The 27365-nt window shown below is 46.2% G+C and overlaps 1 protein-coding gene across 1 annotated transcript in view; it reads left to right on the top strand.

Moving 5' to 3' along the window:
* Positions 1–27365, top strand: part of LOC144504826 (ribosomal protein S6 kinase alpha-2) — a 204106-nt gene that overhangs the window by 156103 nt on the left and 20638 nt on the right. The window contains exons 15-17 of the mRNA XM_078230580.1: positions 9245–9334; positions 19058–19216; positions 22674–22835. Coding sequence (XP_078086706.1) covers positions 9245–9334; positions 19058–19216; positions 22674–22835 — 411 coding nt within the window. The remainder of the gene's footprint in view (positions 1–9244; positions 9335–19057; positions 19217–22673; positions 22836–27365) is intronic.

Genomic DNA, 27365 nt, shown 5'->3' with positions numbered 1-27365 from the left:
GGGGTTAGAGTTGGGGTGTTCCACCTGTTGGCATTGTTCTGTGGTACACTCCGGTTGGCTCCGCCTTCCTATAGGAGTATAAAGGTCACTGCACTTCCTAGTGACCCTTTAGTCTGGGATTGTATTGTTAAGCAGTATGCTATATTCTTGTTGCTAATAAAAGCCTTTATTTCCCGGGTACGATCCAGCCTCCCGAGTGAATTAATCGCGCATCACTTTGCAGTGACTTGGAGTGTACTCATCTGTATCTTAACCATCTTGCTATCAGCCTTCAAGCAGCACGGGAGCAGCCAATGCAGCAGCAGCTTACACCTCTGGGAAAGAGGAGGAGTAGCTGGAGTCTCACGCTTCCTGCAGCCACAAGCCTGGCTGCCTGACAAGCCCACAACAGACTCATCCATGCACGCTTGACATCATGGGCGGAATTCTATGACCTCATCGTGCCCATTTTGCAGTGGGAAAAAGTTGTAAAATTGGGCATGATGCAACTAGTGGGAATAGCGCCTGTTTTCGTGCCCATTCCCATTTTATCCAAAAAAACCGATGCGATTGGGACCCTGCCCAAAAAGGGGAAAATGACAATTTGCATTTCTTTGCATTCATCACAATCTCCTCAGCGAGCTCCACTCCCAATCGTCCCAGCTCACCTGCCTTAACCGCCTCGTTCGCTGCAGCTGGATCAGTCAGGAAAACACCTCATGTATAAAAGTTGGATTTACACACACACACGCACCCCCCCCCCTCGGCTGTTCTTTTGGTTGCTGCTGGAGCTGAGGAGGAGGAGCAGGAGGAAGAATTGTAGGCAGAGGAGGCCCAGACCTTATCACTCGCAGAAGGAGAATGTGACAGCCGCCAGAGGCAGAATGTAGCCACCATTCATCCTGACGTGGGGGGGCATGAGAAGGAAGGAATGGAGACCCCTGTAGTTCCACACGCAAGTGTCCTTTGAGCAACTGTTGGACGTTGCTTGCCGCCGACGGCTCCGACTCCAAAAGGAGACATTGTGCCACCTGTGCCATTTGTTGCAGGACCTGGCACCTCGGGGCACCGGGGGAGGGGGGTACCCACTCCCAGTGGCTGTGAAAGTGACATCTGCCTTAAACTCTTATGCCACTGGGTCCTTCCAGACTGCCAGTGGAGACCTTTGTAGCATTTCCCAATCATCCATCCACAAGTGTGTCAAGGAGGTCACGGTGCCCCGTATGCCCAGGCTGGCCAGTATACTAAATTTGACCTGGACCAGGCCAAGCAGGAAGCTTGGGCTGCAAGATTCACGGCCATTGCAGGGATACCAAATGTACGGGGGCTGTAGACTGTACCCATGCCACCCTCAAGGCCCCGGTGAAAAATCCAGGAAGATTCAAGAACGGAAAGGGCTTCCATTCCATCAATATGCAGTTGGTATGTGACCATCAGCCGAATATCATGCACATCTGCGCCAAACACCCCAGCGGTTTGCATGACAGTTTTATATTCAGGGGTTCAGATATCCTGGAGGTCTTTGAGGAGGAGCCCAGGATGCAGGGATGGCTCGTGGGGGACATGGGGTACCCGCTTCGGACTTGGCTGATGACGCTGTGCGGAGGCCTGAGATTGAGGCGGAGACCCGATATAGTGAGGCCCACGTTACCACCTGTTCAGTAGTGGAGCAGTGCGTAGGGCTCCTCAAAAGGTGGTGCCTGGACTGCTCTGGAGGGACCCTCCAATATAGCCCCTGATATCATCCCGCATTGTGGTGGTGTACTGTGCCCTCCATAACCTGGCACAGCAGCAAGGAGACCTTTTGGAGGAGGAGGTGGAGGCCGACTAGCTGGACATCACTGGCGAGAAGGCCGCCCAGCAAGAGGAGGAAAACGACGAAGAGCTTCACGACCCAGGCACTGGAGGGCTGGCAGCAGCAAGATGGTGGGGCGGGGGGGGGGGGGGGGGGTAATCTCTCCTGGGTTCTGGGGATGCCATGGCAGACATTGTAAGTCACTGCCAATGCATGCCACCAACTGTAGCCAGTGAATGATTTGAGCGCCTTGACTTTCACAGTAGCAGTGTGCTGAGGGCCCTCCCCACAGACATTAATGCCCCTTCGGCAATGGTCAGGGGTAAGTAAGTACACTCCTGTCGGAGGCTAATCAGAGACAAACTAGTCACAGCTGTGGGGTGAAATAATAGTTGTTGTTGCCAATGAAAGTGCCTTCAAAATAAGTGCTAATACAAAAACATGTGAATGTGAGACTCTAACATGCCTAAATATTCTATTTAACTAGTGTTCTCCTTCACCCATGCCATATTAGTGCCGCTACAACTTCTTAACTTTGTGGCCTACCACGAGGTCTCATCCAAGGATGTACATCGGAGGTGGAGGTGGCCATCTGCCTACCGCACCCCATGGTCTGTGATGCCCTCGGCAATCGTCCTCTGGAGGGCCTGGACCTTGAGGGCCCTGGCCGACTTCAAGGTGTCACGGACGTAGCCATGCCACCCTCTTCATTCTGTTGCCCCTGAGATGCCCTGGAAGGGGGGAGTCAGAAGGTGTAGCCACAGCCAAAGTCTCCTGGGCGGAAGGCCCCAGCACGATTCAAGCCCTTCCTCCTCCCTCAGGGTTCCTTTGGGCCCCTGAGTCACTCCATGGGACGGTGGAGCTCCAGAAGCTCCAGCAACACCTGACCCTGCCAATACCCGAGGACCACCTGTGTTCTTGCCATGGTGAGCGAGCCCTCATGGATGGCCCTCTAAGTCGGGTGCCACATGTCAATGGCTGCAGTAAATGCCCTCTGTGACTGGACCATGTTCTCAAAGGCTGCAGCCAAAGCCTTCTGGGTCACAGCACTGTCCTGTTGGGTCTCTTGCAAGTTCTCAAGTCTCTCAGCCATGGTCCACAGAATCTCGAAAAGCCTATTGAGGTTCTCAGCTGTGGCCCTCTGGGACTCCGCCGTGGCCTGCTGTGACTTGGCCATCACTTGCACCCTGCCACTCATGGTGAGGATTTCCTGTCCTGGGCTTTCTACCACGGGTGCCACCCTTGCAGTGTTGGCCTGGGAACCACACAAGACAGGCATTAGCTGGTCTGTCTGAAAGCTTTGGGACTCCTCCCAACAGCCTCGCAGTCAGTCCAGTGTGGTTGTCAGCCCCGCCTGCATTCCCTGGCTCTGTTGCTGCATCTCCAGCAGCTGGGGGGAAGTGATTACAGAGGCCCAGCATGTAGCTTGGGGCCAACCTAGTCCTTGCCTCCGGCAGGTCCTCAGTGCCAGAGGCCTCAGACGTCTCCTCCTCCACCCGATGTACATCAGCAGATGTGTCGTGCGCATCCAGTGAGAGAGAGTGACCCAGCTGCCTCACCACTAACTTGACCCGCCGATGTGGGAGTCTCTGGGATGGTGAGTTGCAATGTGGAAGCCGATGCAAAACTGTTGCTGGCCTTGGAGGTCCCGTCATCGGCTTCCTCCAAGGAGTCCTCCGAGCTGTCAGGGATGGGATGGTGAAGGGGGGGAGGGGGGCACGATGCCAGATGGCCCAGGCATGCCTGGGTTAGGAGAACTTTTTAAAAAACTTTTTCTGTGTTTGCACAGTTTGTGTCTCCGACCTGAGCTGCAGGCTGTCTGGTGAATGAAGCGCCGCCCTCTGCCTCTAGTGGCTAGAAATGGTCTAGCCCATTCCGCCCCCCCCCCCCCCGCCAACCACCACCACCACCCCAGATACATAGCAGTCTAACAGTGAAAGAGCCACCCTATCCACCTCATAAATGCTGATCAGGTCATTCACCCACTGTCCACAGTGAATGCAGATTTGCAACAAAGTAGAGAGCATCAGAATAAGGATTTCAAGCAATGTTTTCCTTTCATTGAATTAAAGACCTATATGACTAAATCAATATTGCACTGAGCACCCAAGTGAATCCCCTTGTGTAACAATGGTGTCCATTTCCACTTATGCTTTCTATTACTTCTATGTGGTGCTACTTAACTGGAGGAAGACTGCACATTCCCCAGCTCTGAGACATGAGATGCCAGCGATGGAACATCCTCCAGGAGCTGGAGCCCATGAGAGTCCTGCCAAAGACTGTGCCACTGGGACCTGTGCCACTGGGACCTGTGCAGGGATGGACTCAGCCATCAGGATAGGAGGTGCCAACTGTCTGAGAAGGAAGGGAGTTCAAGGATGAGGACCTTGACAGCAGTCCCACTGCCATGTGCCCATTCTTCACCTTTTATCTCAGAGTCCCTCCACTCCCCTGGTAACCAGAAAGCAGAGAGCACTTAGAATCATCGAATCCTTACAGTGCAGAAGGAGGCCATTTGACCCATTGAGTCTGCACTGACCACAATCCCACCCAGGCCCTATTTCCGCAACCCCACATATTTATTCTGCTAATCCCCTGACACTAGAGTTAATCTAGCATAGCCAATCAACCTAACCCCCACACTTCTTTGGACTGTGGGAGGAAACCGGAGCACCCGGAGGAAACCCTCACAGACACGGGGAGAATGTACAAACTCCACACAGACAGTGACCTGAGGCCGGAGTTGAACCTGGGTCCTTGGCACTTTGTGGCAGCAGTGCTAACCACTGTGCCAACATGCTGCTCCGTGCTGCGTTTCACTGAGGCATTAAGCTAGCTTTGCTCCATCCTGTGTAAAGGGGCAGCCAGAGTGTGAAAACCGTTGGTCTGAGTCAGCATGCATTTGTTGTGGCCACTCATTTCCCATGTGGGTCGCCACTCTTTCTAGGGAGGTGACCATCACAGACCCGAAACACCATGGAATGACTGTTTATCAACAGGTTAACAAGGGCACATATATTTCCCGTTTCTGCCCTCCAGGCTCAGCATGTTTGTGTCTGAAGCCTGGAGTGTCCTGCTCCTCTCCAACAGGGATTCTCCACTGCTGTCTCCAGCACCTGAGGCTGCTCACACATGTTTTCTGCCTGACTGTGACAGCCTAGCCATCTGCAAAGCAGGACCTACCAAGCTAACTGTGTATCTGTGTTGGTGCAGAGTGCACATAGGTCATGTGATGGTGCATCTTCAAAGTGCTTGCCCTCCTCGGAGGATCTCTTCAGCTGGTCCTTCATCGTCTCTCATCGACTGTGAAGGATTTGGGAGAGGTGAAAGTGTTGAGTTGGTTCTGGCAGTGTAAAAAGATACAGACTCAGTGCCAAGTGACAATTCAGTCATTGTGGACATTAATTCAACACGATGTAGCAAAGTGGTTAGTAGTGTTGCCTCACAACATCAGGGACCTAGGTTCAATTCCAGCGTCTATGACTGTATGGAGTTTGCACGTTCACCCCGTGTCTGTGTGGGTTTCCTCTGGGTGCTCCAATTTTCTGCCACAGTCCAAATATGTGTGAGTTCAATTGATTGGCCATGGTAAATTGCCCCTTAGTGTCAGAGGGAGTAGCGTGGTAAATATGTGGGGTTATGGTGATAGGGCCTGGGTAGGATTGTTGTTGGTACAGGCTTGATGGGCTGAATGGCCTCTGTAGTTCTGAAGGAGGCCATTTGACCCATCAAGTCTGCACTGACCCTCCAACAGAGCTTCCTACCCAGGCCCTATCCCTGGAACCCTACGTATTTATCCCACTAATCCCCCTAATCCACTCATCCTGGGGCAATTTAGCATGGCCAATCCACCTAACCTGCACATCAGTGGGAGGAAACTGGAGCCCGTGGAGGAAACCCATACAGACACGGGGAGAAAATGCAAAGTGAAAGTCCGCACAGTCACCCAAGGCCGGAATTGACACTGGTTCCTGGCGCTGTTAGGCAGAAGTACTAACCATTGTGCCACCCTTGTGCCACTGTGCCACCCATAGAAACCATAGAAAATTACAGCTCAGAAACAGGCCTTTTGGCCCTTCTTGTCTGTGCCGAACCATTTTTTGCCTAGTCCCACTGACCTGCACACACAGACATGGGGAGAACGTGCAAACTCCACACAGACAGTGACCAAAGCCGGGAATTGAACCCTGGTCCCTGGCGCTGTGAGGCAGCAGTGCCAACCACTGTGCCACCCACCTAACTTTGGTTGATGTCAGTAAAGCTGGAGAGGCCTTTCCTGGGGTACGTGGCTCAAAGAGGAACACAGCTAAAGGTAAGTGCCGGCTGGGGGAAGGATATGGCGCTTGCGGCGATTTTACTCACACCAATGACATCAAGGGATACAGGGCAAGTGCAGCCATGATTAAATGAATGAGCAGGTTCAATGGATCAAGTGGCTTTCTCCTGTTCCTAGCCTAGGGCGATATCTACTTCAACTATCTCTCTGGGCAGCCCCTATCTCTCTCTAGCTAAAACCCAATGTGTGTGCATGTGCATGCGTGTCTCTGTGCATGTCTGTGTGGGTGTGTGTGTGTGTGTGTGTCTGTATATCCTTGCCAATCTCTAAGGCATCCTCCCTCACTGTGGTCAGGGTGGCAATGGCTACAAACCCACCCCTGGTTTTCTGCTCTCCCTGGAATGATGTGTTCTCTGAAGGACAAAGAGAGTTATGAGTGTCCTTCCATACTTTAGTATGGAATAGTAAATGGCTTGATTTCTGAATTTGGATTTATTTTGTTTTGATTTTATTTCCACATTGAAGGAAAATGGATGCTGTGGTGCTCAGTAACTGTGGAAAGATATACACCAGAATTCTACCGCCCTGCCCGCCTCGGAATCGGAATGGGAAAGGGCAGACAATGGAAATGTCAGTTGACCTCGGGTGGGAATTTCCGGTCTCGGGTCAAGCGAGGCTGTAAAAACCCGGCAGTGGGATTTATTAGGGATTGGAGAATTGGCTTCCATTCACCGCTCCCACAGCTAGATGAGATGATCATTGGCTCTCTGAACAGAAGCTGGATGTTTTGGTTGTGGTGTAAAGCGTCAGTGTTAAATATGTAAATAAACAGCAACATCATCAGTGATGTAAGATCACATGACAGCAGAGCTGACTGAGGGAGGATTCTGCGTGAAACCACAAACTAATCCTTCTCCTGTATATAGTTAGAAGAATGTTTACTAAAGGTTAAAGTTTACCAACAGCCATATTGCCTCTCACAGTCTCTACCTATCCTAACCAAGCACGAAAGTAAGCAAAGACCAACAACAATGATAACAGATCGTTAGTCTGTCCCGCTCCTCCTCTTCCTCCTCTGTCTCCTCCTCAGCTGCTCAGCATATACCTGGTAGCAAGGGCACTGCGCTTGTGACGACTGGCCATGATGAATTTTGACACATCCCCTGGACAGTACCACAGTGCTCCTCCATCAAGACTTCTTCAGAACAGTTCAGGCAGCAAAATCATTGCTTAATCTTCCTCATGTTCTGCTTGATCACATTTTGAATACAAACATGCCTTTCATTGAATGCATGCTGCCCACATGTACATGGGTTGTACACCAGATACAAGACCTAGTGGTCAGTAGATAACTTTTATTACTCAGTAGCCATCCTCTCATTTATTATGGTTTAAGTTTTTTTAAAGTTTATTCATTGGTGTCACAAGTAGGCTTACATTAACACCAATTAAGTTACTTACATTAACACTGCAATGAAGTTAGTGAAAATCCCCTACTTGCCACACTCCGGCGCCTGTTCGGGTACACTGAGGGAGAATTTAGCATGGCCAATACACCTAACCAGCTCATCTTACAGAATGTGGGAGGAAACCAGAGCACCCAGAACTAACCCACGCAGACACGGAGAACATGCAGCCTCTGCACAGACAATGACCCAAGCCGAGAATCGAATCGGGGTCCCTGGCACTGTGAGGCAGCAGTGCCAACCACTGCCATGGTGACTCAAATGCAGATAGTACAGCGGATGGCTGCAGAATAAAGATATCAATAATTCTGCCAGGATCCTGGATTGCCCACAAGCTGGACCTCAAAGCAGTGAAACCATTTCTGCTTGAGATGCATCGGAATTATCTGCAACATTACCGGCTGTGGTGAACCATTGTTGGTTCCCACCAGGTAGTGCTGAGCCATGGTCTGGCCAGTACTATGAGTCTGTAGATATGTTACTGTTGGGGTTAGGGTTGGGCTGTTGTACCTGTTAATATAGTTGTTACGGTACACCCCAGTCGGCTCCGCCTCCTGGGAGAGGTATAAAGGTCACTGCTCTGTCTGGTGACCCTTTAGTCTGGGATCGTATACTGTATATGGTAGCTCTGTTATTGTTGGCAATAAAAGCCTTTATTTCCCGAGTACATCAAGCCTCTCGTGTGTTATATCTGCACCACCGGAAGCCTACAATTCTCACAAAACGGCATGCTCCCTCTGCTTGCTTCTCCCTGGAAAGAGCAAATTAAATGTATTCGGCTCTTTTTACATACACAACATTAGTGAGCATGCTTACGCAACAGTGGACAGAAAGCTGAGAGATGTTGCAAATATCACCTGTTTCAGTCTGCAAGGACAGTTAAATGTTAATGGCTTCGCTCATCTTCACAGCCACTATCAATGCTGCCCTCCCCCTGCTCTGAGATTGGAGTTCCAGCTCCAATAGCCAGCAAAGTTGAATGAGAAGCTCATGTTGAAATGCACATATCTGACACACTATTGCTCACTGAGTTTGAGAAAGGAAATTTGCTCCCTGTAAATCCTGGGTGGATGGGGTCTCCCACTGAGAGTTCTATTCCCCCTCCTCCTCCTCCTCTTCCCTTTCAAAGCAACTTGCCCTCCCCTGTGTCCCCTCTGCTCTATCTCTGTCATGTTGCAGACGAAGGGGACAGGAACTACTGTGCTCATGCCTTCAGCAATGGCTCTGAGCAGAGCCCTGGAAATTGGACACGAGTATGAACCCAAAACAGCACCTGGTACACCGGACGACTTGTAACTGAATTTAGCAATCACCATATCAGTGCACTGTTTCCATTGCAGTTTTGGTTTTTCTGTGTGGAAATGAGTAGATATGTCATGCAGTGAGTAGGTACTTTGCAATTAAAGGTTTTGTCATGTTAAATTAATAAGACCTAGTCATATTTTTTCAATTATTCAGCCCCCTTGCTCTGCAAGGAATATGGGTAGGAGGCTGACAGGTTTTATTCTAGAAATTGCAGCGATTTCATCACTATGGATACGAGCGGGCACTTGCTGCTGAATTTACAGTAAAGCTACGTCCCAGCACGATTGGTATCCAATGAGCAACTGTGCAGAAGGGAGGAATTCAGAGGGGAAATTATTGGAGGAAAGAAACCTCACACAGAAGTTTTTGTGAAATGATAAGTGGATGGGATTGATAACACTGTTTTCACTCCATTATTTACAGATTATTGATAAAAGCAAAAGAGATCCATCAGAGGAAATTGAAATTTTGTTACGATATGGACAGCATCCAAATATCATCACCTTGAAGGATGTGAGTAGATTAGACACACTATTACTTGGCAGTAATGGCACACATTTGCCACTGATTGGGAAATGTTTGAACTGACATGGTACAAATTGATGTGGACAACTTTCTGGAAAATACTTGACTAGGTTTTTACCTTTCACCTCACTTCCTCTTTGTAAGAGTTGGGTAGAATTTGTACATGTGGGATTTACACTGGATTTGAATTGGTTCTTTGGTTTTAGACAAAGGCATATATTATCTTCAGTTTATCTTTCTTGGATAAGTAAGTCAGGTTTCCTAATGAGTAGATTTTCCACAAGGTGAAATGCCAGATGGTGGATTGAGTAGACAAAGCTGGCGCCTAGAGCCAGGCATTTCCACAGCCTTCCTGCTGATGATTAACAACACCAGGTTAAAGTCCAACAGGTTTATTTGGTAGCAAATGCCATTAGCTTTCGGAGCGCTGCTCCTTTGTCAGATGGAGTGGATATCTGCCCACAAACAAGGCATACAGAGACACAAACTCAAGTTACAGAATACTGATTAGAATGCGAATCTTTACAGCTAATCAAGTCTGAAAGATACAGACAATGTGAGTGGAGAGAGCATTCGGCACAGGTTAAAGAAATGTGTCTTGTCTCCAGACAGGACAGCCAGTGAGATTCTGCAAGTCCAGGCAAGCTGTGGGGGTTACCGATAGTGTGACATGAACCCAAGATCCCGGTTTAGGCCGTCCTCATGTGTGCGGAACTTGGCTATCAGTTTCTGCTCAGCGACTCTGCGCTGTCGTGTGTCGTGAAGGCCGCCTTGGAGAACACTTACCCGAAGATCAGATCTTCGGGTAAGCGTTCTCCAAGGCGGCCTTCACGACCCATATCCCTCTATACCCATCTTACCCATGTAACTGTCTAAATGCTTTTTAAAAGACAAAATTGCACCCACCTCTACTACTGCCTCTGGCAGCTCGTTCCAGACACTCACCACCTCTGAGTGAAAAAATTGCTCCTCTGGACCCTTTTGTATCTCTCTCCCTCTAAACCTATGCCCTCTAGCTATGGACTCCCCTACTTTTGAGAAAAAATGTTGACTATCTACCTTATCTATGCCCCTCATTATTTTATACACCTCAAGAAGATCACCCCTAAGCCTCCTACACTCCAGGGAAAAAAGTCCCAGTCTACCAGCCTCTCCTTATAACTGAAACCATCAAGTCCCGGTAGCATCCTAATAAATCTTTCTTGTACTCTTTCTAGTTTAATAATATCCTTTCTATAATAGGGTGAACAGAACTCTACACAGTATTCCAAATGTGGCCTTACTAATGTCTTGTACAACTTCAACAAGACATCCCAACTCCTGTATTCAGTGTTCTGACCAGTGAAACCAAACATGCTGAATGCCTTCTTCGCCACCCTGTCCAAGGAGCTATGAACCTGTACCCTTAGATCTCTTTGTTCTGTAACTCTCCCCAACACCCTACCATTAACTGAGTAAGTCCTGTCCCGATTCGATCTACCAAAATGCATCACCTCACATTTATCTAAAACTCCATCTGCCACTCATTGGCCCACTGGTCCAATTGATCCCGATCCTGTTGGAATCCTAGATAACCTTCTTCACTGCCTTCTACTATTTTCTTGCAACCTTCCTCAATATTAATGTCCACCCGAATATGGTGACATTCACAAATTTTGAAATTGTTCTCCAGATTTCTGAGTCCAAATCATTTACATAAATGGTGAACATCTGTTGACCCGACACCAATCCCTTTGGAACACCTCTTGTCAGCATGAGTAACGCCCTTTAATTCCTACTCTGCTTTCAGCTTTGTAACCAGCGAGCTACCCACTCCTGCTACGTACCCCTTGATTCCACGTGTTCTGATCTTAGTCACATCATGAACAGGCAGCATCTTCTCAAACTAATCCTGAAAAATCTACATATGTTATTACATCCTGTATGTTAACCTCATCTCATCTTTTTTATCACTTCCTCAAATAATTCAGTAAGGTCAGCCAAGCATGAAATCCTTGCCAGCTATTTGTTATATTTTTAATTTAAGATGTTTTTGTAATAAATCTCAGTAAAGATTCCATAATGTTACCTACCACGCACATTAAATTAACTGGTCTAGAGTTCCAGGATATGTTCCGTCTCAATTTTTAAATATAAGAATCACATTAGCCCTCTATCAATCCAATGCCACAATTTCCTTTTCTAATGAATTTTATATATATGTATTAGTGCCTCTGTTGTCACCTGTCTAATTCCTTTAAATATATGTGGATACAATCCATCAAGGCAAGGTTTTTATCCTCTCAAAGTTTGATTTGTTTATTAATTATTTCTCCACTTTCTATCTTATCTGGTTTCTGATTTCTCCTTCTAATGTCATGTCCGCCCTATTAGAATCTCAGGTGAACGTGAAGGCACAATATTCAATTATTTCTATTATCATAACTGTCATTAACTGTGAGTCTATCGGGTGAATACTTGAATGGTTCTATCCCTATCCAATTGAGTGCTTCACATGTTAACATGCAGCTCCCCTCTCCTGAGAGGGAAGCACACAAGTAGCCGAACACAAATGAGTTAAATGTGGAAGTTGGTGAGTTGGAACTAGCTCCCTGTTCCATTTCGATTTTTGCCAACTGCACCTAAAGCCTCACACCCAGGTTTAAGCTTCCCCCCCATGGACCAAATAAAAGTCAGTTTCTGATTTACGCCAGAAAGGATTTACTTTCAAGAATATTGAGTAGTTAATATATCTTTTCCCTTTCTTTATTAATAGTAATTCTGTAAATATATAAACTATTTCTGTGGGAATGTTAAAGTCCTAACTCTTGGACTTGATAATTTTATTTGGAATTAGAAAGCAAACAGTTGGCATGGCAATGGGATTGTGATAGCATGATGATTCTAAAGTTGCCATAGCAACTTGGAGAGAGAGGTAACTGAATAGGAGAATATATTTTAGACATCCTTGGTTCTGGCCTCCTGGGAGTGCAAGTTGGACATATGGAAGTTCAGTCCGCATGAGCTCAAACTTAACATATATATTTCCCATTGGGCAATCCTCCATAATGGACACATAACTTCATAAAATGATGCCACTTAATAGTTGTTATCCCCATCCTAAAAATAACCTGAAGGCTCTGCACGAAGATCCACGATCTGTCTATGGCCCTAAAATCAAATGTGTGACACCCATCCTCTCTGCAGAAGGTAATCATCTCCTAACAGATAGACAGAAGATTTCCTTTCATTGGGCAGAGCACTTCAGCAAGCTCCTAAACTAATGATCGATAGTGTGCAATAATACCACTGAGTCACTTACACAGCACCACACCCTGGAAGAGCTTGCTTTTGATCCTTCTCAAGCTGAAGTCGCAAAGGCCAGCTTTCTATGGGCAAGTTGTCAGGGGTTGATAGCAACCCACCTGAAGTATTCAAGTACTGAGGGACTGACATGGGTCTTCTGCCTAATCTGAATGACAGCGTTGTGTCCCAAGAATATAGAGATGTCTCATAGAAACGTAGAAAAACTACAGCACAATACAGGCCCTTCAGCCCACAAAGTTGTGCCGAACATGTCCCTACCTTAGCGATTACTAGGCTTACCTATAACCTTCTATCTTACTAAGTTCCATGTATTTATCTAAAAGTCTCTTAAAAGACCCTATCGAATCCGCCTCCACCACTGTTGCTGGCAGCCCATTCCACCCACCCACCACCCTCTGAGTGAAAAGTTTACCCCTGACATCTGCTCTGTACCTACTCCCCAGCACCTTAAACCTGTGTCCTCTTGTGGCAACCATTTCAGCCCTAGAAAAAGACTCTGACTGTCCACTCGATCAATACCTCTCAACATCTTACACACCTCTATCAGGACACCCCTCATCCTTCATCTCTCCAAGGAGAAAAGGCCGAGCTCACTCAATCCTCATAAGGCATGCTCCTCAACCCAGGCAACATCCTTGTAAATCTCCTCTGCACCCTTTCTATGGCTTCTACATCCTTCCAGTAATGAGGCGACCAGAACTGAGCACAGTACTCCAAGTGGGGTCTGACCAGGGTCCTATATAGCTGCAACATTATCTCACGACTCCTAAACTCAATTCCTCTATTGATGAAGGCCAGTACACCATACGCCTTCTTAACCACAGCCCCAACCTGCACAGCTGCTTTGAGCGTCCTATGGACTCGGACCCCAAGATCCTTCTGACCTTCCACACTGCCAAGAGTTAGTATTATATTCCGCCACCCTATTTGACCTGCCAAAATGAACCACCTCACACTTATCTGGGTTGAACTCCATCTGCCACTTCTCCGCCCAGTCTTGCATCCTATCAATGTCTCGCTGCAACTTCTGACATTCCTCTACACTATCCACAACACCTCCAACCTTTGTGTCATCAGCAAACTTACCAACCCATCCCTCCACTTCCTCATCCAGGTCATATATAAAAATCACAAAGAGTAAGGGTCCCAGAACAGATCCCTGGGGCACTCCACTGGTGACCGACCTCCATGGAGAATATGACCCATCTATAACCACTCTTTGCCTTCTGTGGGCAAGCCAGTTCTGGATCCACAAAGCAATGTCCCCTTGGATCCCATGTCCCCTCACTTTCTCAATAAGCCTTGCATGGGGCACCTTATCAAATGCCTTGCTGAAGTCTATATATACTACATCTACTGCTCTTCCTTCATCAATGTGTTTAGTCACATCCTCAAAAAATTCAATCAGGCTCGTAAGGCATGATCTGCCTTTGACTAAGCCATGCTGAATATTCTTAATCATATTATACCTCTCCAAATGTTCATAAATCCTGCCTCTCGGGATCTTCTCCATCAACTTACCAACCACTGAGGCTAGACTCACTGGTCTATAATTTCCTGGGCTATCTCTACTCCCTTTCTTGAATAAAGGAACAACATCCACAATCCTCCAATCCTTCGGAACCTCTCCCATCTCCATTGATGATGCAAAGTTCATCGCCAGAAGCTCAGCAATCTCCTCCCTCGCCTCCCACAGTAGCCTGGGGTACATCTCATCCGGTCCCGGCGACTTATCTAACTTGATGCTTTTCAAAAGCTCCAACACATCCTCTTTCTTAATATCTACATGCTCAAGCTTTTCAGTTCGCTGCAAGTCTGCACTCCTTTTCCATTGTGAATACTGAAGTAAAGTATTCATTAAGTACCTCTGCTATTGCTTCCGGTTCCATACAAACTTTCCCACCATCACACTTGATAGGCCCTATTGTTTCACGTCTTATCCTCTTGCTCTTCACATACTTGTAGAATGCCTTGGGGTTTTCCTTAATCCTGCCTGCCAAGGCCTTCTCATGACCCCTTCTGGCTCTCCTAATTTCCTTCTTAAGATCCTTCCTATTAGCCGTATACTCTTCTAGATCTTTAACATTACCTAGCTCCCTGAACCTTTTGTAAGCTTTTCTTTTCTTCTTGACTAGATTCATTATAGCCTTGGTATACCACGGTTCCTGTAACCTACCATAACTTCCCTGTCTCATTGGAACGTTGCTATGCAGAACTCCAGACAAATATTCCCTGAAAATTGGCCACATTTCTTTCGTACATTTCCCTGAGAAAACCTCTTTCCAATTTAAGCCTCCAATTTCCTGCCTGATAGCCTCATAATTCCCCTTACTCCAATTAAACACTTTTCTAACTTGTCTGATCCTATCTCTCTCCAATGCTATTGTAAAGGAGATGGAATTATGATCACTATCTCCAAAATGCTCTCCCCTGAGAGATCTGATACCTGACCAGGTTCATTTCCCAATACCAAATCAAGTACAGCCTCTCCTCTTGGAGGCTTATCTACATACTGTGTGAAGAAACCCTCCTGAACACACCTAATCTATCTACACACCTCCCCATCTACACCCCTTACTCTAGGGAGATTCCAATCAATATTTGGGAAATTAAAATCTCCCATCACGACAATTCTGTTATTATTACACCTTTCCAGGATCTGTTTCACTATCTGCTCCTCAACATCCCTGTTACTGTTGGGCGGCCTATAGAAAACACCCAGTAAAGTTATTGACCCCTTCCTGTTCCTAACCTCCACCCACAGAGACTCCATAGACAATCCCTCCATGGTGTCCATCTTTTCGACAGCCGTGACACTATCTCTGATCAACAGTGCCACTCCCCCACCTCTTTTGCCTCCCTCCGTCCTTTCTGAAGCATCTGAAACCCGGCACTTGAAGTAACCAGTCCTGTCCCTGAGTCATCCAAGTCTCTGTAATGGCCACCACATCATATTTCCAAGTAGTGACCCATGCTCTAAGCTCATCCACTTTGTTCACAACACTCCTTGCGTTAAATAGACACATCTCAAACCTTCGGTCTGAGCGCTCCCCTTCTCTATCATCTGCCTATCCTCTCTCTCACACTGTTGGCCAGCTTTCTCTATTTGTGAGCTAACCTCCTCTCTCCCAGTCACTTCAATTTGATTCCCACCCCCCAACCATACTAGTTTAAACTCTCCCCAGTAGCCTTAGCAAACCTCCCCGCCAGGATATTGGTCCCCCTGGGATTCAAGTGCAACCCGTCCTTATTGTACAGGTCACACCTGCCCCAAAAGAGGTCCCAATGATCCAGAAACCTGAATCCCTGCCTCCTGCTCCAATCCCTCAGCCACACATTTATCCTCCACCTCATTCCATTCCTAATCTCACTGTCGTGTGGCACAGGCAGCAATCCCGAGATTACTACCTTTGCGGTCCTTCTTCTCAACTCCCTTCCCAACTCCCTATATTCTCCTTTCAGAACTTCTTCCCTTTTCCTACCTATGTCATTGGTACCAATATGTACCATGACCTCTGGCTCTTCTCCCTCCCACTTCAGGATATCTTGGACGCGATCAGAAACATCCCGGATCCTGGCACCAGGGAGGCAAACTACCATCCGAGTTTCTTGTCTGCGTCCACAGAATCGCCTGTCCGACCCCCTCACTAACTACAAATGGCAAGGGAGCAAATCCATCTGTGACAATCATCGTGGATCATCACTTCTTTCAGCAGCAGGAAAAACTTGCAAGGGTTATTCTTAGTTGGACTGACACTCACATCATTAACACTGTGTACCAGAGTAACACAGTGGCTTCTGCGGAGGATGGGGAACGATTCTGGCAGTTCATGATTTGCCACCACTGCAAACGAGGACGGAGAATTTTGTACTCAGCCAAATTTTCGTTCACTGCAGCGGGACTTGAGAACCTTACTGGTGTGAACGGCTAGAAAATTCTGGCCATGATCTTTGCAATATATCAATTCAAATATGTGCTGCAAACAAAATAAAATCCTCTCTATGGTGTTTATTGATTTGATCAAGGCTTTTGACACAGTAAATTGGGAAAGCCCGTAGAGGGTTCTGTGCAAATACGGCTGTCCTGGAAAGGTGACCAGTGTCATTCACTCATGTCATGATGGCATGATGAGCAATGTGATGCAAAGTGGTATATTATCGGATACCTTTCCTGTCACCAGTGACACCAAGAAAGGTTATGTATTGGTTCCAGCTGTGTTTTCCATATACCTTTTGGCCTTCACCAGTACACACGCAAAGATCTTAACACAGGAGTGCACATCAGGACGTGGTCTAATGTCATACATGATGTGACATCAATCTAAACTGTAAACCAGTCTTTGTTTTTTTCTGAACACCCATCTGTCAAAATGACAGGAGAATCCATCAGTACCCATCATCACTGATAATTAGTAATAATCTACAGGCAACAATTCCAGACAACACACCCTGGGATGATTGCAATTTATTTGCTATTCCGTACTTAAGATCATTAAGATAAGTCTGTTCCTGCACTGGGGACTCTCACCTACAAGGAATATCAAATGGCATAACTCCTGCTCCTGTGTTCCGCTCAGAAAAAAAAAGATTGTTTCCAGCTTATAATTTTCCGACCAAAACACAAAATTATTCTCATAATGCAGCATTAGGATCAGGTGAGGAGAGGGAGAATGGCTCCCCTCTTTCTCACTCCTTGGTAGACCACATCAGGATTTTCTAAAAGGATATGCTGAGCATTTCAGCAAGTGTTTAACTGTTTACATGCTGTAACCTTAAAAGTAGCACATGGTTGAGTTTCTTTTGAAGCTTTTTTTAAAAGTTAAGAGAATAGAATTTCTTGTACTTAACACCTGGCATAAATAAAAATGACAAAAATGCTCCAACTCTCTCTCACATATCCAAAGTTCATAAACACACACACACACACACACACACACACACACACACGTAAGCAAAAAGTAGGAGGAGGATAGGTAGATTAAGCAATTAAAAATCAGTGGTATACGGATCTTTTAAATTGTTGAATTGGATGGTTTCAGGCTGGTTTAATGGTCCCTCTGGATTCAAAGTCGAGATGATTTAATGAGATGGGCGATTTGCCTTTTTTCCTCTAGAGTCAGCAGCGTCTTGATTCTTAAAACACTACCTATGGCATGTGAGTTAATGAACACCAGGCAGGGTTCAAGCTTGCAGGCTGGATGGAGAGAGAGAGAGTTACGCACTCTCTTCAATGGCCTGGAGAAAAAGAACTTTTCAAAACACAAAACAGGGTTAGTTGGATCATCTCAACAAATGACCAGTTACCCAAACATGATCATAGAAAGTCGATTTCAAATCCATGGTTTAGATATGATTAGGTTATGGCTAGGTGAGTGTCTTTCCCAGCCAGCGTCCATTGTCCAAAGATGATTGTAGTTCAACCCATCCAGTTGAATACACAGGTGGTTATCTGGATATTTCAGGAGATGTGGTCATTCACATTCCTCTGAGGCAATTTTCTTTGATAGAATCTTCTTGACAGTCTAATGTTCAGCAGATATATTGGCCGCAATTTTACCAGCACGCCCGCCCTGATTCTGGGGGCGGGTGAGGCTTGGAGAACAGCGTTCTCCGTTGGTCTCGGGCGGGATCATACGACCCTCAGATGGATGTGCCAGTACAATTCCGCCCATTAAATTCAGCAGAATTCATATTGGCTGAAATTATAATAGCAGTATACCTGACACAGAGTGATGGGCACATGATATCACATTATATTATTACATCAATACAAGTCTCTGTTCTCATAGAGTCATAGAGGTTTACAGCATGGAAACAGGCCCTTTGGCCCAACTTGTCCATGCTGCCCTTTTTTTTTAAACCCCTAAGCTAGTCCCAATTGCCCGCATTTGCCCCATATCCCTGTATACCCATCTTACCCATGTAACTGTCTAAATGCTTTTGAAAAGACAAAATTGTACCCACCTCTACTACTACCTCTGGCAGCTTGTTCCAGACACTCACCACCCTCTGTGTGAAACGATTGCCCCACTGGACCCTTTTGTATCTCTCCCTTCTCACCTTAAACCTATGCTCTCTAGTTTTAGACTCCCCTACCTTTGGGAAAAGATATTGACTATCTAGCTGATCCATGCCCCTCATTATTTTATAGACCTCTATAAGATCACCCCTCAGTTTCTATGCTCCAGAGAAAAAAGTCCCAGCCTATCCAGCCTCTCCTTATAACTCAAACCATCAAGTCCCAAAAAACATATCATGCACCGTAAATTAAAAATGCCTGTGTGCAAGGAGTATGAGCTTGAGGTTCTGAACTATGCCATTTGACCTGTGAATCTTTGCTGCATTGTGTGGTTCTTTGAAACAAATATCTCTTGCCTGACCTTAATTTTGTTTTTAATTATTCAGGTATACGATGATGGGAAATATTTGTACATTGTCATGGAACTAATGAGAGGAGGAGAACTGCTTGATCGGATTTTACGGCAGAAGTGTTTCTCAGAGCGAGAGGCCAGTGCAGTACTTTATACAATCACAAAGACTGTGGAATACCTACACTCACAGGGGGTACGTTCAAATTGTACAGAACTTGGGTATTGCTGAGTATTGATAAAAGTTACATGTCAAAGCTTTCCGTCTTGCAATCGTCAGGACTCTATGGCTGGAGTCTTCCCAAAAATGCTCAGGTGAGAAAACCAGTGTGAAGCTCGCAGACTGTATTGAACAACAGTCTGTGAAATTTCAAAGGGAAAGCGAGATTCACACAGTCAGCTGAAGGGGCATGCCCGGGTCAGAAATGACAAACACAAGGGGTCACAAGTTCAAGGTTCAATACAGATATATAGGGGACGTATTTTACACAGAGGGTGGTGGGGGCCTGGAATGCACTACCAAGCAAGGTGGTTGAGGCAGTCACGCTAGGATCACTTAAGACTTATCTAGATAGCCACATGAACAGACTGGGAATAGAGGGATACAAACGGATGGTCTAGTTAGGAACACATGATCGGTGCAGGCTTGGAGGGCCGAAGGGCCTGTTCCTGTGCTGTATTGTTCTTTGTTCAGCAACACCAGGAATCCTAAGATCAGGGCGCCTTTAATAAAGGCCGAAGGGCAATCCCCTCCACCAACCTCCCGGATGAAGGAAAATCCCCATGCAGAAGGGCACCCCACCCCACAAGGATGAGGGAATCCCCGGATTGAAACTCCCACAGTGTCAGGGAGCACTATCAGAATGCCAGGGGGCAATGCTCAGGTATATATCTCGATCCCAGGGTCTATAATTACCTGTGTGTCCTCGGCATGGTCATCTCAGCTAGGTAGGTAGTTAGAATGACAGTGGAATTAGCAGTGTTAAGCCTGTTAATGTAATGTTAATTCATGCAAAAATTGTGAAGCTGATTACATCACCGGTGAGGAGCACGGAAGATTTCATTTTGAGATCTCGTCAGCATGGTTTTGTGGCCTCCCACTGATTTAGCCACCATTATAGGATTTGCACCTGCGGTCAATGGAGCCATTAAATCGTGGCCTGTATCTATTCTTGCAAAATGTCCTGATGAGTGTAAGATGAAAAGTTCGACATGTCTTTTTTTTTTCAAAGCATTATATCCTAATTGTTAATCTTCCAGGTTTCAATTTCAGCGGTGTATAACAAAAGTATCGAGTTACACAGTTACTCTGTATGCATGGGGAGCCCTGTGTTTAAACACTGCCCTTTCCTTGGAACATCCACACTTTTCTGGGCAGATTACATCCCCAATCCAGGCCTCTGTCCTTGGGAGTAGGACAAGACAGTCTGCTGCTACTGCACATTTGAAAGAGTGAGCACCAGGATCCAGAAAGCCCAAAAGATCGCTAAATAAATTGTGCGCAACCAATTATTAAAAACAATTTGTAAAGATAGAAGAATGAAGATTGTCTGGCCCACCTCATTTAAATGGCAATATTTGGCTTGCTGCTATTGCAAGCAGAGATCATTATCCAGCCCTTGAGAGCATTTCCATAAATTCCAGGGCTACATTTAGGGGACGGAAATCCAGTCCTGTCGTAGGAACATCAATGTCATAAACGCTACACTCTGTCAGAAACTGTGATCGGTACGAAATGAATGAAACCCAGCAAAGTGAATGAAAGCCTATTCAAGGCCTGAGCTGTATTTGTGGAGAGGACATAATGAGCCTGATGGGTACAGAAGATGAAGCGTGAGCACTAATTGAAAGTAATATCTGTGTTCAGGGAATAATCTGTGTTTGGGAACTACAGGATATGGGGAATTAAGTAGCTCCACATAACATCCAATCCCCGTTACCCGGTCTGTCTTCAATCCTAAAGAAAACCACTCGTAGTGAGGAACACACAGCACAACTCTGTGAAGACGTGAACATCCAGGACTAACTATTCAAAAGCACACAATTGTGAGGGTAGAATAAATACCCAATAAGAACGCAGCACAGTGGTTAAAGGATGCTGAGAAACATTAGTTTCTAGTGGAGGGGCATGTGGACATTTGAAATTTTAAGGAGATGCTTGTCCGCAACCAAAGAAAAGTGCCATAAGGAGTTTCTGATAAGATATACGGGAATTTAAATCACCACCATCATTTTTCAGGAACCCATTCTGTGTCTCATCCCGAAGGTCAATTTCTTTTCCATCTGTTGTTCCGGAAATCTAAGAAAGAAAGTAAATCTTATATTGACATAGCGCCTTTCATGATCTCAAAATGTTGTCAAGTGCTTTACAGCCAAGTCAGTACAGTTCCAATGTGATTAGTGTAATAGTGTAGCCAGTTTATGTAGTCAGGGCCCACAGCCCCAAGGATATAAATCACACGATAATCTGTTTCTGTGATATTGGTTGAGGGCTAAGCATTGGTAATTACACTGGGAAGCTCCCCAGCATTTCTCTCTATTGTACCATTGAGTTAAAGGATAATTCAGCACAGTAAGAGGTGTCAATTGGCTGCTGAGTTTCTTGCATTACAACAGTGACTACACGATGCTGTAAAGTGCTCTGAGATGTCCGGAACTTGTGAAAGGTTCTATATAAAAATAAGTTTTTCTTTCCCCTGGTAATTTGGTGCCTGTTACATATGTTCAGAGCTTTCCAGCTTCTATTGAAATGAATATAGGCAATTTCAACCCTAGTCCAGCAGAATGAAGTCAGGAAGATGCTCGATGTAAACAGTGAAAATGCCACAGTGGTGTAGCAGTCTCAATTCACTGTCATTCTATATACCACCCACGCTGCGTCTCCCCCACGCTGCATCTCCCCCACGCTGTGTCTCCCCCACGCTGTGTCTCCCCCACACTGCGTCTCCCCCACGCTGCGTCTCCCCCACGCTGCGTCTCCCCCACGCTGCGTCTCCCCCACGCTGCGTCTCCCCCACGCTGCGTCTCCCCCACGCTGCGTCTCCCCCACGCTGCGTCTCCCCCACGCTGTGTCTCCCCCACGCTGTGTCTCCCCCACGCTGTGTCTCCCCCACGCTGTGTCTCCCCCATTCTATATTTTGCTGATGCCATGTTTGATTTGGCCCTGCCTGGTGCTGACACTGACTACTCAAAATGGGAAGTGATTCATTGACTGGGACTGACATCCTTTACCCTGATAAGGACACCAATAACAATGTGGCTGGAATTTCATTTGAAGTTGAAATTCTTGTGTGCTATTTTCTGGTTCATACATTGGTCTGAAACTCTCCTGTGTGCTATTTTAAAAAGTAGTCATAAAGTCATTTATCTTGAAAGAGCTTGAAGGTAGCATGTTGAGAGTAATTTTCACTTTCACCGCCTGGATAGTTTCAGCATGAGGATGATGATCTGCTCTGATGGATTACTGCTCAGACAGCAAAGGTGGAAATTACTGACTGCCGACTCTGCCCGTCACTGCATATCAGGGGTGATTGTGGAATCCATCGCTCCCAGTTAGGAACAACAGTCACAGGCAGAAAACTCACCGGCATGAACGTTGATCACTTGTGATTTATATAGCTGGTGATTCAGTGTTGCTTTCTCATTCCTGGTAGGTTGTTCATCGAGATCTGAAGCCAAGTAACATTTTGTATGTGGATGAGTCAGGAAATCCAGAATCCATTCGGATTTGTGACTTTGGTTTTGCCAAGCAGCTGCGGGCTGAGAATGGACTGCTGATGACTCCGTGTTACACCGCCAACTTTGTAGCACCTGAGGTAAGGGAACTTCACAATTCCACATGTTATTTGTCTGAAGAGATTAACGAGAACTCATCAACATTGTAAACTGATGCATGTTTTGAATTCTATTTTGTACAGTTTCTTGCTTTTTCAAACATATTCTTCAGAATATATCCTATTTAGATAAGGGTTGATGCATTGAAGTGCATTGATCAGTAGAACAATAATGTTTTTGTCAGATAGAGGTCTTTTACAAAGCGTACTTACCGATAGTTTTTTTTCCTGGAATACATTACTCATTACTCTGTGGGAGTTAGCTCCTTGTACAGTTTAGGTAGGCACTCAGGGTAATGGGTCTAGCTTACATCATTTCTATACCTACAAGAAAAGGTGTAATGTGCAGGACTGAAAATCAAAAATAATTACCTTTCAAATATGTTAAAGGCCAGAGTTACCAATCTATTTTGAGTCATTGTATTTGGGGACTTTCAAACATTTTCGATGAAATGTATTTGGATGGAGTGCTATTGACCTGTTACTTCAATGCTAATGGTTTAAAATCTGTTTTCATTCATCTGCTGGAGCAATAGAACAAAGAGATGGGAGTATCGATAAGTTTATCCAAGAGGTAATGAAAAGTCACTGAAGCATTGATCTATAATGATCTGGAACAAGAAACAATTCTTCATTTCATTTAATTGTTTCCAGTGGGCATTCACATCAAACAAAGCTGGACAGTAGGATTAGACAGAGGGTTGGTCTCCTCAGCGTGGATGATCTGGAGCGTTCCATCAGTGTGTTTGTTGGGTGAAGGAGTCACTGCATTGGCCTGTGGAGGAACCTGTATGTCCACTGATGTATGGGGCTGGATGACTGAAATACTGTGATATCTGTTGGTGCTGCTTTTGATATCTGTAGAAGGTGCCGGCAGTTGCGCACATAGTGGGCACTGTCTGAGGCTACCACATAACTGTTTGGTTGTGGTTCAGGCTGCGTACCACCACCATCTGGTCATGGCCGTTTACAGTCTGAATCCTGACTGTTTGACCAGGTGTTAGAGGACCAGATCTGTGGGCACCTTGGTCATAGTGCGTTTTGGTTCTCAGTCTGCATTTCATGAGGGCATCCTTCATGTTGGTTTCCAGTTTGGCCTGCAGCAGAGCCTTAGTATTAGGAATCATGGTCTTGATACACCTGAAAATAGTCATTGTGCGGGCCAGGGCAGGCCCTGTCTTGCCAGATCACGCAGGCTAAGGAGTGCAGCATAGTACTCTGTGTGATCCCGGGCACATTTCTCAGGAAGATGCTTAGCTGAGTGTACCGTCTATTCCACTGTGGATGTAGGAGGCTGTTCATGATGTGCTTAAAGTCACATGTGTATGCAAAATTACAAAATTCAGTGGAGACGAATTGGTGAACGTTGTCTCTGTGAGCCTCTGTGAGATACTGTGTGTGGCAATGTGTCTCTTGAGCTTGATGATGGCTGTGTTACTCATCATGTTTGGCAGGTAGTCAAGTTCAAACCACCTGGCATATGAATCAACAAAGATGTGCAGGTTAGGTGGATTGGCCATGCTAAATTGTCCTTTAGTATCCCAAGATGTGTAGGTTAGATGGATTAGCCATGGGAAATGTGTGGGGTTACAGGGATAAGGCGGGCAGAGAACCTGGGTAAGATGCTCTGTCAGAGAGTTAGTGTGGATTTGATGGGTCGAATGGCCTCTTCTGTACTGTAGGGATTCAATGGTTCAAAGACTAACTGTTATTTACCATTCCACTCGAAGATGCTAGCTGCCGCGAACAACCAACAGAGGTCTGAGACCTCGTGTAAATACAGCAGTTCTTTCGCTTGATGCGGCTTGAGTTCATTTGATGGTGCACATTTGGAGATTTCCTTTTTCATGTCTGCGTACATGGAAGGTCAGTACAGTGATCCTTTGGCCCCGTGTCTAGATGCTTGCAACCTGGGGTGCCCCTGGTGCAGTTGTTTTGTGTAGTATTCCTGAAGAGCAGTAGGGCTGATGAATTGCAGCATCAGTCCATCCTGCAGGCTCAGTTCATCTCTGATGGTGAAAAATGTGCGGAGGGAGCTTGTGGGGAAGCTCCCTTGAGGACTCTGGCCAGCCCCTCGTTATGATTTTGTGCAATTGCCTGCATGTGATGTCCGTCTGTAAGACATCTTTGAGTTCCTGGAGACTGCAAGATACCAGCACCTCTATTACCATAATGTCTATGTCTTCCTCATGATCTCTCTGGTGTGTGGTGGGAAAGAAAGATCTGGAGAGGGCATTAGCCAAGTACAGTTCCCACCATGTTTGTAGACGATGCTGAGATTGTAACATTACAGCTGTCGCATTATGTGTTGCAGCTGTGCAGATGTAGTGTGCAGAGGTTTCTTTAAGATAGTTGTGAGTGGCTGATGATCTTTTCCAGCAGTTGCAGGACGGCCATATATGGGGCCATGATATTTCTGACAGGCAACTAAAGCAAGAAGTTTCTTCTCGATCTGTGCATAACGAGTCTCCATGTCAGTTGGGGCCCTTGAAGTGAAGGATATTTGTCTGCCATTCTGGAAGCAGAGATTGCTAAGTCCCTGCAGCGATGTGTCTGCTGATATCTGTACACGTGCTCGAATGTCAAAGTGTTGCAGCACCAGTGGGGTTCTGAATGCCTGATTGAGTCTGTTGAAAGCTACTGTATGCTGCTCTTGCCAACACCATTCGACATCCTGATGGAGAAGTTGACGAAGAGGACCAGTGACCTCACTATAACATGGGATGAACTTAGAAAGATCATTTGTCATACCAAGAAAAGGCTGTAAAGTGTGCTTGTCTACAGGAATGGCCATCTGTTGTATAGACAATGTCTTGTTTGGATTGGGCTTTGCACGATTGGCTGTGAGTAAAAAAACCATATAAAGAATCTGGTTGACTGTGAATCTGCAATTTGCAGGGTTGCGCTTCAGTTGTACAGTCCTGGTTCTGTCGAGGATGAGACAAAGATGTCCATCGTGTTCTAGTATAGTGCGACCCCAGGATGTCATAACAATTATCTCACAAGGTTGGCCTGCATAGAGTTGTCTCATTCACCGCTGGAAGACGTTGCTGCCTGTGGAGATTGCATAGGGCAGCACAGTAACACAGTGGTTAGCATTGCTGCCTCACAGCGCCAAGAACTCAGATTCAATCCTGGCCTTAGGTGACTGTCTATGTGGAGTTTGCACATTCTCCCCATGTTTGCATGGGTTTCTTCCATGTGCTCCGGTTTCCTCCCGCACTCCAAAGATGTTCAGGTTAGGTTGATTGGTCATGCTAAATTGCCCCTTTATGTCGCGGGATTAGCGAGGTATTACGTGGGGTTACTGGGATAGGGCTTGGGTGGGACTGTTGTCAGTGCAGGTTCGATGGGCTAAATGGCCTCCTTCTGCACTGTAGTAATTCTATGATTCTAGGATACAGAAAGAAAATGATATCTGTCTACCAGAGACATGAATATAGTTAGTTTTGAGGATGTGGTTCCGTTATTCAAGAAAGGGAGAAGAGATAGCCCAGAAAATTATAGACTGGTAAGTCTAACCTCAGTGGTAGGTAAGTTGATGGAGAAGATCCTGAGAGGCAGGATTTATGAACATTTGGAAAGGAATAGTATGATCAGAAGTAGCCAGCACAGCTTTGTCCGAGGCAGATCATGCCTTACGAGTCTGATTGAGTTTTGTGAAGATGTGACTAGACACTTAGACGGGGGAAGAGCGGTAGATGTGGTTTATATGGATTTCAGTAAGGCGTTTGATAAGGTGTCCCATGCAAGGCTTATGGAGAAAGTGAAGGGGCATGGGATGCAAGGGGATTCAGAACTGGCTTGCCCACAGAAGGCAAAGAGTGGTTGAAGATGGGCCTTTTTCAGAGTGGAGGTAGGTCACCAGTGGGGTGCCCCAGAGATCTGTTCTGGGACCCTTGCTCTTTGTGATTTTTATAAATGACCTGGATGAGGAAGTGGAAGGATGGTTGGCAAGTTTGCTGATGACACAAAGGTTGGAGGTGTTGTGGATAGTGTAGAGGGACGTCAGCAGTTGCAACGAGACATAGATAAGATGCAAGACTGGGCGGAGAAGTGGCAGATGGACTTGAACCCAGATAAGTGTGTGGTGGTTCATTTTGGCAGGTCGAATAGGATGAAAGAATATAATATTAAGGGTAAGACGCTTGGCAGTGTGGAAGAACAGAGGGATCTTGGGGTCCGGGTTCATAGGACGCTCAAAGCGGCGTCGCAGGTAGAGGCTGTGGTTAAGAAGGCGTATGGAATACTGGCCTTCATCAATAGAGGAATTGAGTTTAGGAATCGGGAGATAATGCGGCAGCTGTATAGGACCCTGGTCAGACCCCACCTGGAGTACTGTGCCCAGTTCTCGTCGCCTCATTACAGAAAGGATGTGGAAGCCATAGAGCGGGTGCAGAGGAGATTTACGAGGATGTTGCCGGGATTAAGTGGTATGCCTTATGAGGATAGGTTGAGAGAGCTAGGTCTATTCTCCTTGGAGAGGCAAAGGATGAGAGGTATATAAGATGT

This window comes from Mustelus asterias, chromosome 15 (genome assembly GCF_964213995.1).
Source record: "Mustelus asterias chromosome 15, sMusAst1.hap1.1, whole genome shotgun sequence".
NCBI lineage: Eukaryota > Metazoa > Chordata > Chondrichthyes > Carcharhiniformes > Triakidae > Mustelus > Mustelus asterias.
Note: the sequence above shows the minus strand (reverse complement) of the source record. Positions and strands in the feature narration are given on the sequence as shown.